Genomic DNA, 18,942 nt, shown 5'->3' with positions numbered 1-18,942 from the left:
GTCAAATATTTTATGACCAGTCACGTATAAATGAGCAGTATTTGAATTTTCGCAACACAATTTACATAATAATGATGCCCTCTAATCTCATTTATCAGAACCGTCGCAAGTTGTTATGGTATTTTGGTTGTTCTTAAGACAAGATCAGGATTTTTTAAATTTCCTTTGAATTTGCAACACCTTAATTTTAGAAAAGAAGCTGTGTTGTATAAATTCTCGTCGTTTCCGTCGTTTCAGCCATTTTGGCCCATTTTGTGGTCACCAATTCTCTCATGATTGCAGAATTGTTTGTTTAAATAATTACCACACCTTTCTAACGTAAAAACACCCACCCAGGCTGACCATTTTTCCACATAGCCGTTGTATAGTCTCTTCCACTCTCTTGTAAGCCGTGGACCGCGGAAGCATACCGACTTCACGTTTGTGTAACTTTCTTTGGTGTTCTGAAATTACAGAACCTCTGTGCCATACATTGGTTTTGCGCCAGCCAGCTTTGATTTAATTTAATCACAAGAACTGTCACTGTGATTTCCCATGGGGTTCAAAGCTTACGTTATCTGCAACTAAGAGCGCTTCAAAAATTTTCCGAGATTCATCGACTTTAATAGATATTTTGATAAGGATGATTTCACTGCCAAATGCAATTCACAAAATGACGAAATTGCCCGAAGGAACATCAGAAGTGAACTTTTGAGTAATGAGAAATTTAGCTGTTTACCTGCAACACGCAAATTATCAGACCTGAATCTTGGAGGTGAGAGTTATCTCAAAATATTTGTCGGAATGGAAAGAAAAACATCAGCGTGGGGCGAAAAGGCCAGAAATTAAAGAAGATAGGCAAGGATTGTTAAGGTTGAGACGAATTACAAAACAAATCCCGACTGAATATTTCGGTCAGGTTTTTAACAGGCCGCCGTAAGATTGCTAATGTATACAATTGCAAAAACGTGCTTTTTATTCAACAGTTGTAAGACCGATTGTTCCTAACGAAAAAAACTTAACGAGCAGTTCCTTTGTCTTCTTTACTGTATAACATAATAAGCGATTATCTATAAAAGATAATGTCAGACAAGGTTAATAGAAGGTCTATCAGTTGCCGTGTGGAAGGTTTCAAAAAGGTTGAAAGATTGCTTTGATTTAGAGCGAATTTGGCTTTTTTTAACGAAAAAATCAAGGCTGTGGTTTTTAGAGAGAATCAAAAGCAGTATAAGATGTTCAGGTAAGGAGGAGGAAGTGTGTCTGTGTGTGTTCTTTTTAATTCCAAGAAGGCAACGGTTGTTGCCCACGCGACTTGCTGGTTGAGTGAAAATTACCGCTGATAATTTTGATGAGGGGGAGGAAGTTTAATGGTGAATGAATCTAAACTAGATCTCTTTGCCACGAACATAAAGAATCGGAGGTAAACAATAGCCGATACTAGAAGAACTATTAGGGAACCGTTTAAAAACCACAATGGCAGAAACAAAAGAATTCCGAATTCCAATGAGTCATTAATGAATAAAAAAAAGAAATTCCTGTATTTTGTAGGCGTTGGATGCCAGACCACAACTTAAAATAACTTCGGTTTACGTACTTCAAAGACTAGAGCTCTGATGGCAAATTTTTCAAGTTTCGCTGCGTTCAAGGCCTTCCTCACGAAAGCCGAGGAGCCAAGGGAGCTCTGGCGGAGCTGCGGAAGGTGAAAGGACTCTGAGGAGGGGCGGATATGGAAAAATGTTACGAAGTATGAATATTACCGATTTAACGAAGGAATTAAAGCCGGCCATCTATGTGGTCTATTATCTAGAAGCTTCCACGACCGTTTTCAAATATAACGTACTTTGTTCATGTACAGGGTGAGATTTTCGTTAGGACTAAAGCAACAACTTCTGGAATCCCAAAATTGTACAGGAATGACCGCCGAATTCACCTGAAATTATTATCTGTCAAATTTGACAAATTTCGGGCTAAACTACGCTCAAGAAATCGAAGCGAATATCTCATTATTCTTTGACTGACTGGGGTTATAACCTTAAAAAAGATAACATAACGTTTACTATTTGATTTCAGCATCACAGTATGGAACACCGGAAATATCGTTATTAGAAATGAACCATTGGGCAAGGTGTGGCTCAGTTTCGCTTTTAGACACTTTAAAAACTTTCATGTTTTCTTCTTTTTGCTTTGGAGTTTCTTAATCGATTAGTGCTGTCGTTATGCCAACAGTTTTCTAAATAACAACTTAAAAAAATCGATCAAACTTCTTGCTGGCCTTGGTGTCATCTGAACAAAATACTTCAAGATTACTTCCCATAGTTCTCACAACAACTGGTTATTTGAAATAAATAGGAAGCGGTAATTGGATAGAAACTCTTAATATTTGTTTATACAGTGCCGACTTGAAGTGTTTTCGATTCAATACCTCCTTTTCCCTCAATGATTTCTCAGACAGCCAAATATTCGTAATATATGGCTATGAAACGCGTACCTGATGCCAAAATAAAAAAGGATTTTAATAGAGAAAAAGATTTTTTCCTATCATTGCTTCATATTTTCGCAATTTCCTGGCAGCAATTCTCTTAAAGAATAGAAGGTGCTAGACAGCATGAATTGTTGCGCCCGAAACCGCGGTTCAGACAGTGGTTAGCGTAACAGCCGGGTGGCCACACCTCTTCAACACAACTTTTGAAACTGCTGAAACGTTTCCAAATGGTTAAATACTTTTTATTTTCTTTTTGACCTATTTTTATCTCAAAATTATGCTGTATAGGAATGGATGCCAATCAGTGGATGGGTGCAAAAACTAAACCATGTTTCACTCGTTCACGAATGAAATGACACGATGATCTGAATTACAGGACGCTTTGTTTCCATTTCCTCTGAAAAAAGGAGTAAAAGTCCACTTTTCAGCGAAGCTGAAGTTTCACGGAGCTCTGAATCGTCTACAAACCACATTAGAAATAAACATCCCGAACTTTTCGTTTAATCAATTCTTTATCATATAGTTAAAAGAATTACCAAGCAAGTTTTCCAAAATTTTGGACCGTAGGTTAAGTTAGCGAAAGGTGACAGTTGAACATCTGTTTAGAAACGTTGGGGTAGCTGGAGAAAAAAGGGTGGCTTTGTTTTACGGTTAGAAAATTGAGAAGAACAGAAGTTTTCTGTGTGTCTAGGCGCGTGCTAGCGAGGCATCATTCACACTTGTACGATGGGGTTCTTCGTTAAGCCACACGGAGGAAATATTAGTTGTAAGAAATATTGATCAACTCAGACTAAGAGTAGTTTGATTCAGTTTTTAGAAACTTAATTGTTCTAACAAAGAACAACAATGATAAAGGACAAGAATTGAGTGGAGAGGAAATCTGCGAAGTGAAAGTTTTTTGTCTGGTTTTGAGACAATAAAATTGCGGTTGTAACCCACGCGCCACGATTGAAATTAGCAGTAATCGTTATTTTAGCGAAATTAATTTTGTTGATAGATGAATCTTGAATCCGTATCAAACGTTTACCCACCTGTTACGGTATTTTCCAAACCGCCAGAAAGATACAACTCGTACAACTCAACTACTTTATTGACCAACGTAATAACTACGAAGCGATATCGACAACCAATACAATAACTATCTTTTTCACTTATCTACGGAGCGACATAAATGCTAATACAATCAGTATCCCTATAACTTAGAGCCCTTTACAAATAATATCACTTAAATCTCAGTGCACTACCGCACAACTCACAGTTCTCTTGAAAATCTTTAACAAACTGTCGACGTCCGTAATTCTTTCTCTCACGTAGCCTTCCACACGGCTTTCAATTCCAGTAAACAACTCTGTCCGGCTCTCGCTCCTCTGGGCTCTTCGCAACAGCAGTTATAGCTCACTAAAAGGCCTGTTTCTTTAAGCTAGCGTGACTCCTTATATATCTTTCGGAAAAGTTCTAGAATGTTCTAGAGATCTGTAATATTGTTATTTTTAGAAACATTACACTATGATTACATCATAACAAAAATATGCTGAGTCACGGTTCTAGAAGGTTCTCCTTAAAGTTCTCGCTTAGTCATCATGACTAAATGTTCTAGAAACTTCTTCGTTCTATTTTTAATAATTATGTAACGCAACGCACTCTAAAAAACATGGGCGCTCTCCATAACACACCCACAATTTGACATGTAAATAATCAGGGAAGAGACAGGATTATCCCAACAGAAGATCCTGCAGGAATAACGCTCTTTTGTTTGGGGAAATGCCAAGTTAGTTCATCATTACTTTTTCTAACAAGGCGAAGGACAAACAACACTGAGGAAAGAAATCCACATACTTGGTAACCCTCAGGTATTACGTGATAGAGGTCAATACCTTATAACATCCAGTATTGTGTTGTATTATACTTAGGAGTCAGATAAACCATGGATTATTCTACTGAAGTATTAACTGGTTTATGTGTCAATATCTCGCGAGGCGTGAAAGGCTGGTACCGCTGACTCTTTTATGATCTAACACGGATAGGGAAGAGCGGAAATTGCGAGGAGTGAGAATCGCGCCTTCCCAGAGACAAAAATACTGTTTTCTGCAGTTTATGACTGATGCATGTAAAAATTGCAGAGATTTTTAGGCGTGGTGATCTTTCACACAGTTTTTTATCCGATTTGGTGATCGAATTGTCAGCTAGATCGGGGTTAAATCCTTGCAAAATTTCCTGCCGCATTGGTCGGGCCTTGGCTCAAATCGGAAGCGAAAAAAATCAAAATCTTTTGTATGCCTTTCAATAAGATCTTAATGGCATTAATATAACAATCAAAACCACTCAAGATTTATTAAATCACGGATCTTTCACAGGTTGATCTTGAAATGGTCATTGAACAGGTCTGAACATTCGGTAACAAGCAGTGAATATCGGAAGACGATATTTGACATAACATTAAAGGTAAAGAGTATCAGCCATTTACTTCTTCTCCTCACCAGTATAGTATTTTTTTATGCTTAAGGAAGCCTAGATGATCGCAAAACAGTAATAATTGGTCCATTTTTGCAAAGCTGACGAATGGTTCTGGTGTCAAATGAAGCTCGTCTGACCTTTTGTTCAAATGTCTGAGAGGAATCGGTGAAAGATTCCTGATGTTTCTTTTTGTGACATTGGTGTGGGTGTTTATTGAATCAGTTACGCTTTTTCGATAAAAAAAAAAAAAACCAAAAAAACAGAATGGTGATATACTTAACTGTCAAAGGAAGGAAATACGCAAACAGGCGAGACACTACATCACCCAGAATCATTTGGCTTTATTTCTGATACGTATTCGGGAAGGTACTTCATTATCGAATGAAGCATGGTTCTCTCTTAATCGGAATCCATTACAAAACATATGGCATCCTCGCCACGTGTTTTCAACAGTGGCATCAAGTTGCTTTCTGGTCGTGCTGAACTCCTTCGCAGACGTCCTTGAAATGTAACGCAATGGATGACCTTGGATATCATCCAAGCTTCTTTTCACGGTCAGCATTAGATTCCATCCACCAAAACCACCTTAGTCGAGAGGGACTGAGATGGAATGATGGACAACTCATGACTTGTTATACTAAATTAAAATTACGAAGCTACGACAACATGCCGACTTATCCCGATGACCTAAGTGTATTATTTGTTTGGGAAATTGCGTCAAAACTTTTTACTCAAGAAATGGTAAGTATTAATTTATTGTTCGATTGTAATATTTTAAAACATTTTACGCAATTTTATGCAGATATTTCACGTATTTAAAAGGTGCCCAGATGTTACGTAGTTTTGGTGGATGTCATCAGGGAACATCCACCAAAACTTTGACCAAAACCATCAACAATATATTTTTTTAATTTTATCTATAGCCACTGTTAGATGTTCAGGGAGACAAAAGATTTATACCACTAATTAGCAGTTAGTGCTCTGGCTAATTATGTTTTATGGTGCACAATTGCTGACCGACCAAACGTTCATAATGATTATCATAACTCTTAACACATAGAATAAAGTGGTTTTGGTGGATGTTTCTTTCCATCCACCAAAACCACCATAGCAATTTCTGCTACTTCCTTACAGAAGACTGATGTGACCTGCTATTTGGAGTATGTAACCACAATCTATTTCTTTGTATGTAGAGATATTTTGCAAAGTTCTTGAGTCAGCACCTTTTATTATTGAAACCATAATCATAACATGGTGCACAATATAGAATACAAAAGGTTCTGGTGTGGCAATCATGTAATCTTGAAACAGGAGAGTTTATAACTGACTTAAACTGACTTAAACAGACATTTGCAACAAAATTCCAGGTCCAGAAATTCTTCCACTATTTCCGCTAAAATCATAACCTTTAAGTACAACAAATCAGCACATCAGTAATTGTTATCAGGGATCTGAAAATCCTATCAAAATCCTATCCTATCCTATCTTTCACATTTATTTCAAGTAACCTTTAATTTCGCATGGATGAATAAGTATACACTCAAGATGCAGAATGTTTTACATTTTACAAACTATTTCCCTTTTTATGGATAGACAGTGAAAGGCCTTTGCCACATTGGAATCAAACCATTGTATACCATGCATTTTGTGATAATTGTTTGTTTTTGCTCACAATATCCAGAAAAATGGAGGGGATAAATCTAAATAGCAAATTCTATTAATGGTTAAAATTAAATAACATTGGAAGATCAAATTAACTTTGTACTGTTTAAAATTCAGTTTTGGTTTCTTGCTTATTCCAGCCTCTTAATATTCAAAAGCATTCCTTGTCATTTTTGTGTTCTTCTGTGTATATAACTTGAAAAATAAACACTGAGAAAGGAAACCACAAAGGATTAAACTTGAAGCTAAAGCAAAGTTTAAGTTGAGCCATAGCTGATCCAAATACTGAGCACTTTGTATTGTAACCCATTTAGCAGTAAAGTTTATCTATATGTCTGCCAGCTTGTCACAAGTCTTACCCCTTTCCTTTAAAAGTCTCTATAAATAACTTTTTCTTTGTGGTCCCTAATTGATGATAAGTATATTACAGCTCCTCAATTTCCTTCTCTAAATTTAACAAAGTAATGGACTTGATAAAACTCAAACTATAACTCAGCTGGCTGCTACTTGCAACCTTAATTTCTTGATACCAGTATACAATAATCAATATGTTATAAATAAGAACCCTAATGCTTAATTTAGTAGTGATCACCTTCCTCCTTTTCATTTGCAGACCAGGCTGGGACCTATATAGGTGTGTTTGCTTGTTTTGAGTGGGGATGGAAGAAAAGGAGTCATGCCGCATATCTGATTTATTAAACCAGATTTGTTCTGTTTATACATGAGTATAACTACCTTGTTCTCTGAAAAAAAAAATTTATTGCATTTTTATCTGTGCTTTGCAGTCAAACTTCCTTGTGTCTTGGAAAAGAAATCTTATTTTCTTGAAAACAAAATCTTTGTTTTCGGCCTTCTGTAATAGGTAAATATAACAGTGTAAGATGAGTGACAGTGTAATTCTCAAGTTATTTTTTGGAATGTGACAAAACGGAAGTGTCATAGCGTGATAAGGAGCCAACATATGATTGCTTCATAGAAAGCAAAAAATGCAGAATTGCATATATTTTCTCCTTTGTCAGCAGCATATGTTAGTGAAAAGTTCTTATAATTGTTAACTTCTAAACCATCTTCAATTTAGCCAAGATTGAAGTGTTATCACGTTTGTCCTAAAAGTATTCTGAGATCGATGTCATATGACCCATTCATGTATTTGACCTTTCGAATTAGCAAGCCATAGTTGACAGTAACACAAAGGTTGAGGATAAAAAGAAATTATTATATACAGTACTTCTTCTGCATCTTTTCGTTTCTTTTTCTCTCCAGCTGTTTTATCTATGCCGTGTTGGCAATTGAACACTTTCCTTCCCAAAATTAGGAAAGGCACACCAGTAAAAAACGAATTTTTGCTCCTTAAATATCTCATGCATCTTCCCCCAGTATTTTGTGACTTCTGTCCGAGGAAGGAGGTGTAAGCATTAAGTTAACCCGAATGATTCCACAATTGTGGTATCATCCAAGCCATGCCCAGAGGACTTGAACTAGATAAACTAGTGAGAATGCACAATAGCGATAGCAAAGCTTTGTAATGCCACCGGTGTATATATATATATATACACTGGTGTTCCCGAAACCTTTGACAGCTTTAAAGAAAGAAAACTTCGTCGTCAATCCTGTTTCAAATTCCGCTATAAGTTTACGCGCCTCATCAACAGAATTTACGTATCCTAAATTATCTGCATGTCTACCATCAAGCAATGGTTCGCGACTTAAAATTCTCGCTATGCTGTTTCTGTTTGTTCCTCAAGAATCATGGGATTTACAGCTTCGGATGTTCGGCTACATCACTTGCGAATCTTCGGTTATGTTTTGCAAGTCATTAAATATTGCATCTCAGTCCCTCTCGACCGAGGTGGTTTTGATGGATGGAATCTAATGCCGACCTCTTTTTCACGCGGTGGAGAGTAAAACGCGAGGGGTGTGGGAGGGGGGAAGGGGAAGGGAGGAGAGGGGAGGGGAAGGGAGGAGAGGGGAGGGGCAGGGAGGAGAGGGGAGGGGCAGGGAGGAGAGGGGAGGGGCAGGGAAGGGAAACGTGGACTACTTCGCCTCCAGTTAGATTATATTTTACGTTTTCACGTAATTCTTGAGACGCTAAGACGATTTCCTTTGGAGCAGGAGCCACGCATAAGGAGAAGTTACAAAGAAGAGAGACTTCTTTTTTCATGCAAAGCATAAGTGAAGATGGATTTTTTTTAAAGGGGCAGTATAGATAAGACCCGAAGCGAGTCCTCACAACAAAATAATCGCATCTACGACTACTTTGCATTTAGAATTATTAATTTATTCAATACAATGTTATGCTTACTTTAGATAACAAAAATTTAACTTATCGGCCTTTGAGGCCATTTAACTTACGTTGTTTTTAAAATTCGTTTCAATCACGATCTTGCTACAGCGTTCACAATTAACTATCTATTAACGTATATATTCGACTACTCAGTGATTCATTCCTTTAAAAGGGCTCCTCTCATAACTGCAATACTTTCAGCAGGTCATTGTGTTAATTTTCTTTACCACAATGAGTATAACTTTTTACTCAGAAAACTTTACAAAATGGTCGTCATTCTTTCATGTTGATCACAACGAATCATGGAATCGGTGAAAACTAAAGACAGTTACACATTTCCGTCACTGAATATTACGGGAGATCCATTTATAAAAAGTGACGACTTTTCAAAAATAAATAAAACTCAAGGCAGGAGTTTACTTTAAATTGAAATATACAGGCGCTGCTGTTTGAAACACGCAGAATAGTTTGCGTGTCAAACCGATGGATCCAGTTGTTTTGGATAATTGTAGTGTTGTAACAACATGAATTCTTGAGTAATCTTTCCTTTCTTTGTTTCTTAGCCGCGCAAATGCATTGCTAACCTCTCGTATGAAATAGAAATATTTGAAGCACTGCACACTACATATTAGCTTAAATTTTTGTATTAATTTATTTGTCTGTATTGTCTTCCCATAATCGATCCTCATCCACCTGAAAAAGAAGAGAAAGAGAATAAAAATAATGCCAAGTGCTCATAAAGAGCCCACACTTCGTTTTAACCCCTTTTACTACCAAGATCTCATTAGTAACTCTCCTTACCGATTGTTATACAACTTGTATCATATTAGTTCTGAGAATTTGGTATTGGATCAACTAATAACGCCCTTGTTGATATTTTTCTTTATTCTTCTCACTTATCTGCTTGATTATGTATCGATATGGTGTGGAGAAATTCTGTTTGGTCATTTGTGGGAGTTAGGAGCGATTTGAGTTGCAAGATGAAAGTGGCTCAAGATTACTTTAGTTCCGCTTTATCATACATTTGTAATAGGTCTAGAAAAATGCATCAGCTATTAACGAATCAAATGCCAAAACAAAAATCGCAGCTTGGTCACTTGTTCTGCTTTCCAATCGGTCTGCTTGGTTTCCCTGAATTTTCGCTAGTTCATTTTGATATTCATCTGTGATCTAGCTGCCTTGGTTATACAACGTGCAATCAACCAACGTGCGCTTTAGAGCAGCATCAGGTTGTCTCAAGTTTTCAGGGTGGAGTAACTCATAAAATGACAAGGATTAAATTAAAGGGTAAACTTAGGAAATTGTTCGACTCTTTACGAGTGCGGTGGCCCTTGATTCATCATTGAATCATATTTTGACTCGTATCACTTCACTAGATATGTGCTGTCGCTTCATAAGAATAACAGGTGTTGTGGCTCATCATAAAATCTACTTATCCATACCTTTGCGAGGAAACCGTTACCTCTACGGTAAGAATCTCTCCCAAGAACACAACAGATATAAAATTATTGACCGTTCATTTCTCTCAATCATGACGGAACCAGTAGTGTTAAAATTCAATTTAGCTTTACCATGTCGTCATGAATTGGATTAGTGTAGAGGACAAGGGAACGATCACTTGAGAAATACTATCTTTCATAACAACAAGTGCTGCAATCTTTCAAAATCAACAAGTGACGTTGCAATAACGTTTCATATGAAGTGTCAGTTCCCTTCCCTCCTTACTTCCGCGAGGCACGATCCTGCGTGCCCTTTTGAGGACAGAGGCAAGAGAACTGATACTTTATAGTGAAGCGAAAATCATTCTCCTACCTCGACACATCTTGTGGCTCAGCTCTTCACCAATTCTTGCGAGGTCGTCAAACGTTTCCACCAACATTACATTTTGATCACTACTTGTGACAGATCGGAGTTCGTTATAACGTACATCACTACCGATGCCAACCGCAAACACATTGACTCGCCTGCGCCTCAGTGGTTCTACCGCGTATCTCAGCGGTATCGCATCGAACGTTCTCGTTTGATGACCCTCGGTCAACAAGACCGCAACTCTTTGTACTCCGGCTCTCATACCGGCTCTACTGTTGAAAACTCCGCTCAGTGCAACCCGCAAAGCCTTGTCGATCCGGGTCTTTTGGCCCATATAGGGGACATCTCGTAAAGCATTGCTGAATTCCTGTATATTATCGTAGTCGTCAAGTTTGATTTGAACTTTGGCGTTGTCACTAAAAACGACGAGACTTCCATGGCTACCTCTCGGGGAGATACGCATGGTTTTGGCAATTCTGCGCACGAAGTCGAGAAGTTTCTGAAGATTTTGTAAGCCAACACTCTCTGAAGAGTCTACCAAAAAACTGACATCCATCACTCGGTCGCATCCAGGAAGGGCTGTTTGGAAGAAAAAAAAAGGATCAGTCTGCTGTTGATGTTTAACATGAGATGCCCTTTCGAAGCATGGCAGTTTGGAGAATTTAAAAGAAGAGGTACTCTAAATCAAAGCGAGTTTATAGCCACTTAAAGTCATTAATTTTGAAAGTGAAACCGTATTGTATTTTGTCACTAATACAAAGATTATCGATTGATCGTTCAAACATTCGTCAAATTGCTTATCGTGCCAAGAAAAACATCTTCCCGATTTATTTTCACTTCAAAAAAGTAGAAGCGACTTGCGAAATTAATTTCGTGTCAAAAGTTCGTTATCTGGTAAACATGCAATGTTTGATTAAGAACACGACATCTAACATGTAAGAAGACGAATTAGTGCAGATCGTTGCCATAGCATGTGAAAATAGATCACCATTGATTCTTAGTATAATTGGAAGAAAGCAATCTAAAAGCAGACATTTTCTCGGGTATAGGAAATAACAGAGAAACGCCCTCCCCCTTCTCCGAATCCATGCAAGCATCTCACCTCCACTCTCGCAAATGTCCTTGGATACTTTCCGAAGCTGAAGAGAAAGTTCATTGTAAGTTCGAACAAAGTACAAGTTTTTGTTTTGTTCTGTGAGTAGGTACATCTCATCACGGCCCTTCTCACTACCAATGCAGACAACAAACAGTGTGACCCCGGCGCGTTTTAGAGGCGCGACGGCGGTGTCTAACGCTACAGAATCAGGCTCCTCCGTGTTGATGCCGTCTGTTATTATAACCATGACTCGAGGAATGTCCTTACGAGAACCTTCTTCATTCACAAACAACTCCTGAGCTGCTAGCTTGAGAGCTCGATCGAGCCGAGTGTAGCCTCCCTCGTAACGAACTTTGTCCAGGACACTTCGGAACTGCTCTCTCGTGAGTTCGTCGGAAAACCGAACATTCATCTTCGGCAAGATGCTGTATTGCATAAGTCCCACACGGCTACCGACTTTGTTTTTGAGGAAGGAGTTAGCTATGAGATCGACGAAGTCTTTGACTTGTTGGAATTCGGATGCAGATAGGCTGCCAGAGGAGTCGAGGACAAAACCTACGTCCATGATATTATCACAAGCTTCTATTTCTGAGGAAGAGATTTATTGCACAGTTACCTTCAAGTATCTTCCATTTGTTAAAAACAGCTAAGCTGGCACTCCAAGAGTGAAAAAGACTTTTTCCCAAATTTTCCCCTTCAGGAAGGAATTTGTATTCTTCTTCACCTGAAAAACGTTACGCCATTCACCTAATTGCTGATTTTTCGTTGACGCTTGCGAGTTGAATGAAAAACATGCAAGTTTTGCTATAATCTGTGGAGTGAACCTCCAAATACTTTGCTGATTAACGCTACTTAACAACTGTTTTTCCTGATCATCATAAGATTTTTGCAACTTGAAAAGTTTATAAACTCGATCGTGCTCGTACTTTCAAAAGTTTGACGAAGGTGGGCTTATTTAAAAATCAGTCACCGATGACACTTGGGACTTTGAGTCAAACCAAGTCAGTATCAATCTCAAAGGTGAATAGAGTGATTAGCAAGTACTATCCACCGAGGAGAAAATATTGCGCGTCGTTACATATTACTAAATGATTAAAAAATATATGAGCTATTTAAAGAAATGATGCTGGTTTTACCTGAGCTTTCACACGTGGCAATGGACAACTGTCTCACTCTCGTGGCGAGTCCATTATACGACGGTACCAGTATGACGTCATCTCTCCTGTCAACGATAAGTTGTAACTCTTTTTCATCAACCTCAGTTCCAATACCCACTGCAAACAAACGCACACCTGCCGATAAAATTGGCTTCGCAGCCTTATGAAGTTCAACGCCGTCGGGCGCTCGAGACCGCCGCCCGTCTGTCACGAGGATCACAACTTTGGCAACACCAACCCGTGCGCCGCTACGTTCTGTTAAAAGCTCTGTGGAAGCAAGCTGTAGGGCTTTATCTATGCGAGTTTCACCTCCCAAATATGGAAGAACGTCTACTGCAGCGTCGAAGTCGGCGTTGTTCGCGTGATCGCTAAATCGGATGGCCGTAGTTGCGGTGTCACCGTACAAAATTAATGCAGCTAGTGTTTTGCCTGATCCGATGATAAAGGTGTTCGCAACAGCCTTGACAAAGTCTTTCATTTTGCGGTAGTTTGGTTCACCAATACTTCCTGATGAGTCCAGAAGAAAGGCGATATCTACAGGAACAGGGCACTTCTTTAAAGCTGCCAAGAGATTGATTCATTACATATTAGAACAATTCCACTTGTGCTTCTTTCATTACCTAAATTTGAACATTCATAGAACCTCTTATTGTCGAGAAAACTGGTGCCACATTGCCAATCGTTCAAACGCAAAACCGAAATAAATTAGGGTCCGTCGCCAAGGTTGGCTCACTTTTTCTCCTTTTAATCTTTTCCTTTCTTCTGCTCTTTGAAACAAAAACACGTTTTGACTAAGTAAGTTCTGGTTTTGTCAACCGAATTGTAAACTAAGTTTGTTCAGTTCAAGGACCTTGAAAGAAGTTTAATCTTACTACAAACCCACATGTAAATACCTAAGGCGAGACTGTACTAAAGGAATCTGTCTCAACACTATTTTTCTAAGGGAAGAGGTATTAAGGTGACTCTCTCACCTGCACTTGTGCATAATTTTTCCGATACCATATGCATTGAAGAGATAAGATCGTCAAAACTGTCTACTGTAACGACGTCTTCGTCTCCATCAACGACCTTGCGAAGCTCATCGGGACTAATTTGACTACCGATTCCCAAAGCTATCCTTTTCACTTTCTTTTCTTTAAGGGGTTTCACGGCGCGTTCCATGGAAATCGAGTCAGCTGCTGGAGTTTGCCTGCCGTCCGTTAAGAGTAAAAGAGTGTTAGCCACGTACGATCGCACTCCACCGGCATCACTAAACAGATCTGTATTGGCAAGTGACAAGGCGCGATCAATGCGCGTGGTTCGACCATAGTATGGAATGTGATCTACTGCTTCTACAACCGAATGAGTCCCGTTGCAGCTGTTGAATGACTGTTGTACTGTTGCCATGTCACTGTAGACCAGAGACCCAGCGCGGGCTAAGCCACTTTTAAGTCCTAAAGTACCGGCGACTGCTTTGATGAACTCTTTCTGCTTCTCAAAGTTGTCTGCTCCCACACTGCCGGAGGCATCCATCAGGAAGGCGACATCCATGGCTTCAGGGCAAATTGGAGGCTCTGAAAATATAATTGAGTGATTTTAAAAGAAATTTGACAATAATTCTCAATCTTTTTTTACGTTCATTTTCAATCAGCTTTGGTCACTACTCTTCACCTTTTTCACTTTCTTAGACGATTAACATTCATCCTAGTGGCTGTTGGCCAGTTGCTAGATTTCTAAGCATTAGTTAATCACTGTAGACCACCATGACAACTTTTGAGTGATTGGAGGTCTCTTTGTTAAATATTTGGAATATTATCATTAACGAGTGAATAAATGGATTATTAACAAATTGTCGTTTGGTCGACCGGTCGGTCTTTCGATCAGTGGGTTGGTCAGTCTGTCGGTTGATCAGTCATTGATGCATGGTCAAGATTTTACTGCTAAAAACTCCAAGGCCTCCGTCAGGTTAATGAACTTTTAATAAAGAAAACATAAACAGTCATGCAGCTCTTACCATACAGAGCCAACTATACTACACTTGACCTTACGTTTATAGGACAATGCTATTTTCACTGTATACTCACTGGCTGCCTCGCACATGGCCTCAGACAAAGATCCGCTTAAACTGAGAAGATTCTCCAACGACGGTGACAGAAAGACGTCCTTCTCATCAACTGTTGTAGCTCGTAGCTCCCTGACGTCTACATTTTTTCCCATTCCCACTGCAAGAATCCTAACATCGTCCTCATAGAGTAGGGGTCGGGCAGCTTCCACCAGATTAAATGCATCTTGAGCAACGGTTTGCTTGCTATCGGTGAACAATATCAATACCTTAGGCACTCCTCGTCGCACTACAGCACTGTCGGAGTCGAAAATGGATCGAGCAAGCTTTAAAGCTCTGTCGATGCGCGTCACTCCACGTTCATGAGGTAAGCTATCCACAAGATTGTCAAAAGACTCCATGGTGATCTTTTCGTCAAGTCTAAGGGCTGCCGTGGCGAAGTTGCTATAGAGAATTAAAGCTACTCGGCTCCTACCGGGTGAAATGTTCAGAGTTGTCGCCACTCTTTTCACCAATTCTTTTTCTTTGCGGTATTCTGAAGGGCTGAGTGTTCCCGAGGAGTGGATCGCAAATACCACATCTGCTACCCCATCGCATTTTTTGTAAGCTTCGAGATCAAAATCAAAGCAAATTCATTATAAACTGAAAACAACGAATAGCCAGAGCCTTAATTTGTTTATTTACAAGCCGAGTTGTCTTTGGCACCTTTAACTAAAAAGCCCAGAGGTGAAAGGTGCTCTTGAAAAACATTAGGCCAAGAACACGGTTACCAATACGATTTGAACCAACTGGATCATATTCGATTTCAAAAAAAGGGTTTGACCACCGAAGTTTTGATGTAATTTAAGTAGAGTGAATAAATCCAGTTCCTCCCAGATAACTGTTGTAAGCCGAAGATCGCACATCATTTATAGCCAGTACAAGCTATCTAAAACAAAGTTTTTTCCTTACCAGCTTCGAGGCAAATGCGTCTGAAAAGATAGTTAATCTTGTTGGATAAACTATCACAAGAATGTGACACAATAACATCCTTGTCGTCCACAGTTAAGGAGCGCAATTTTTTCCAATCCACCGACGACGTCACTCCAATGGGTATGACATGGACCCCTGCTTGATGAAGAGGTCTTACTACATCCTTCAGGTCCTCCAGGTCTTCTACAGCAGGATGCTTTCCATTTGTTAATACGATGCCGACTTTCTGAACCCCGGGTCTGGCTCCATTTTCAGCAGTGAACAATTTGGTGGCAACGCGAAGAGCTGTATCAAGTTGCGATGGTCCTGTGTTTAGAGGAAGATCATCAATTGCACGATCAAAATCGTATTCGGACCAATATTGTCCAAACTTTATGGATATCTTGGCCTCGGTATTGAACACAATGACACCAACTTGCTGTTCGTTGTCGCTTCTTGACAGGTAGGTGGCCGCCTCTTTGATGAAATCTTTAATTCTTTTATAGTCTCTTGGTGAAATGTTCTCAGACGACTCAACCAAAAAGGCAACATCAAGTGGAACATCACATGTCTTTGGTGCTAAAAAGATAATATCTTCTGTTAACTTACAAAACGCTTTCTTTTCAGGAAGAAATTGATAACCTTATGGAAATTGAAAGTCCGCGTGACTTTCTATACTCTCGGAGCATCTCTGGAAATGGGAGTGACATATGAAATTAAGGGAATAACCTTGAATATGGCTCATCTGATGGACTCAGTATGGCATTTGAAACCACTTATGACCAAAATCATAGTTGTTAATCTGGGAAGGTACCCAAAATGAACAGAACGTATAAAGCAACAATTTAAGGTACCTGCAGCATTACATATTCTTGTGGCAACTGGTTGTGCAAAACTGTTCAAAGCTCGAGAAGAGGAAGCCAAGAAAACGTCGCCATCTCGTGCAGTCATTTTTCTGAGCTCATTCACGTTGGCCAGTTCCCCAATTCCGAGCACCAAAGTTGTTACCCCCATTTCCTCTGAGACCGCAGCTGCTTGCTCTAAAGGCGTGACGTCAAAGTCCTGAGTCTGCCTCCCGTCGGTCATTATGACCATAACTCCAGGTATATCCTTTCTTCTACCTCCTTCCACTGTCATGAGTTCTTTAGAGGCCTTCACAATGGCCCTGTCAATCCGTGTGGTTTTACCTTGATATGGCAGCGCGTCAAGGGCATTGACCAACTGCGCGTGGTATTGATAGTCTGAAAATTTTATTGCCACAGAAGCTCTATCACTGTAAGTGATGACACCCGCCTTGCTGTGTGAGGGAGATACATTGAGGGTGTTCGTAATCACTTTTATAAAGTCCTTTTGCTCGCGGAAACCTTCCTCGCCAAGACTACCCGAAGAGTCCACCAGAAAAGCGACATCAACTGGGTTTCTGCATCTTGAGTATCCTACACGAAGGGAAATAAATCATATTTATCAAAAAATCATATTAATATATTGCATGTATTAAATCTTGCCTCCATCACTTTCACTGTTAGATCTATTCCACAAATATTTCCTATTGCAGACATAATTTTTCTTAATTTATCATTTAATTTGCGGTGAAAGGCGGCGAGGAATAGAACGAACTAGTCTCAAATAAACGCATAAAATGTGTTGTTCATCTGAAAATTGTAAAGGAACTTACAGCATTTTAAACTGTCGCGTGAGTTCACACTTTTTAAATGGCGAGTTATATTACCAATGCAACTTGTAGCAAACTAAAATTCCTCAGAAAATTGAATACTAATAAACATCTCAGGCGAGTAAAGTCAAACTGTCGGAGTGACAAAGGTGAGGGGGGGAGGGGAAGGTTAGCGTATCCTCCTAGCTAGATAAAAAGGTAACTGGATAAACAGTTCTCTTTAACATTGCCTCATAAGTGGTTTTCTTTTAGTGCTCGTAAGAAATCTTTGTATTCTTTTTAATATTAAGTGATTTGATATTCAGTTCTGACTTTGAAGAATGGTTTTGAAATTGAAATATGGGTACATGGACCACTCCGGACTACTTAAGGCTCTCTTCGAAAGTTTCAGCGGTGGTAATGAAAAATACCTGCGTTGTCACACGTAATTTGTGCTACTTGTCGAGCTTTAAGCATCAGACTTTCAAACGATCTTTCTAGGAAAAGATTCTCTCCTTTCGTAACCAAAGGACGAAGCAGTGTCTCATCCACCTGTTTACCGACACCGATAACAACCAAAGCCACTCCCAACTGTTGGAGCCTTCTGGTGACACTATCCAGCAACTTTGTATCTAGAGATTGATTTTGAGTGTTTGCTGTTAATAGCACTAGGATCTTCCCCAATCCAGGTCTTGCACCACCTCTGTTGGCCAATAGCTGAGTTAGAGCCACATCGAGGACTTTGTCTATTCCAGCATGTCCGCGAGGGTGAGGAAGTCTATCTACCGCCTCTATGAAGTCTTCGGTTTGCAAGTAGTCATCAAACTTAATGTTCACTGTTGGTTTCTTGCCGGAAAGAATGATTCCTGCTCGGCTCGCCCCTGGTTGCAAACCGAAGCTCTTTGCGATTGCTTTGACAAAGTCCTTTTGAATGCGGTAACTCTGGCTGTCAACACTGTCCGAGGCGTCCATTATAAAGGCGATGTCAGTCACTTTACCACAACGGTCAGGTGCTGGGAAAGACAACAGCAGAAATATTTTATTGTGTTTTCTTAACTGTTTTTTTCGTTTTTCCATTTTAAGGCATTCTCAAACTTGTGGCAAAGGAAAACGAATTCTTACGTCGCATGGTTCTGAGGACAATTTGTCGAAGGAGCAACGTCCAAGTGTGCAAATCTTAACAAATTTGGCTTGCATTTTTTATTTGCAATCCGAGTCAATTTCTTCCTTTACTCCTTTCTGGCTTATTCTTCCTATCCTAGAGTTTTGCTTAGCGTAATTCTGTACGTCGCTGATTAACAGGACTTGAAATATCGGTAATTGTTATTTATTAAGGATTAATTCCGCAAGTTATTGATTGTTCTTTTTGCAGCCCA

The 18,942-nt window shown here is 39.4% G+C and overlaps 1 protein-coding gene and 2 long non-coding RNA genes across 3 annotated transcripts in view; 2 read left to right on the top strand and 1 right to left on the bottom strand.

Moving 5' to 3' along the window:
• Positions 1 to 618: 618 nt before the first annotated feature.
• On the top strand, positions 619 to 2,505 carry LOC149039929 (uncharacterized). Its single transcript, XR_016179826.1, has 2 exons — positions 619 to 754; positions 1,528 to 2,505. It is a non-coding gene; the product is annotated as an uncharacterized LOC149039929 (long non-coding RNA).
• Positions 2,506 to 5,304: 2,799 nt separating this feature from the next.
• On the top strand, positions 5,305 to 7,802 carry LOC149039928 (uncharacterized). The gene is made up of 2 exons (XR_016179825.1): positions 5,305 to 5,656; positions 7,191 to 7,802. It is a non-coding gene; the product is annotated as an uncharacterized LOC149039928 (long non-coding RNA).
• Positions 7,803 to 8,833: 1,031 nt separating this feature from the next.
• LOC149039925 (collagen alpha-4(VI) chain-like) overlaps positions 8,834 to 18,942 on the bottom strand; it is a 60,113-nt gene continuing 50,004 nt past the window's right edge. The window contains exons 4-12 of the mRNA XM_089183322.1: positions 17,998 to 18,579; positions 16,770 to 17,351; positions 15,916 to 16,494; positions 14,987 to 15,571; positions 13,895 to 14,476; positions 12,903 to 13,484; positions 11,773 to 12,354; positions 10,674 to 11,249; positions 8,834 to 9,554 (exon numbers count right to left, since the gene is read on the bottom strand). Coding sequence (XP_089039448.1) covers positions 9,547 to 9,554; positions 10,674 to 11,249; positions 11,773 to 12,354; positions 12,903 to 13,484; positions 13,895 to 14,476; positions 14,987 to 15,571; positions 15,916 to 16,494; positions 16,770 to 17,351; positions 17,998 to 18,579 — 4,658 coding nt within the window. The 3' untranslated portion in view covers positions 8,834 to 9,546. The remainder of the gene's footprint in view (positions 9,555 to 10,673; positions 11,250 to 11,772; positions 12,355 to 12,902; positions 13,485 to 13,894; positions 14,477 to 14,986; positions 15,572 to 15,915; positions 16,495 to 16,769; positions 17,352 to 17,997; positions 18,580 to 18,942) is intronic.

This window comes from Pocillopora damicornis, chromosome 9 (assembly GCF_964200805.1).
Source record: "Pocillopora damicornis chromosome 9, jaPocDami1.2, whole genome shotgun sequence".
In the NCBI taxonomy this organism is placed as follows: Eukaryota; Metazoa; Cnidaria; class Anthozoa; order Scleractinia; family Pocilloporidae; genus Pocillopora; species Pocillopora damicornis.
This window is presented reverse-complemented; position numbering and strand designations above follow the sequence as displayed.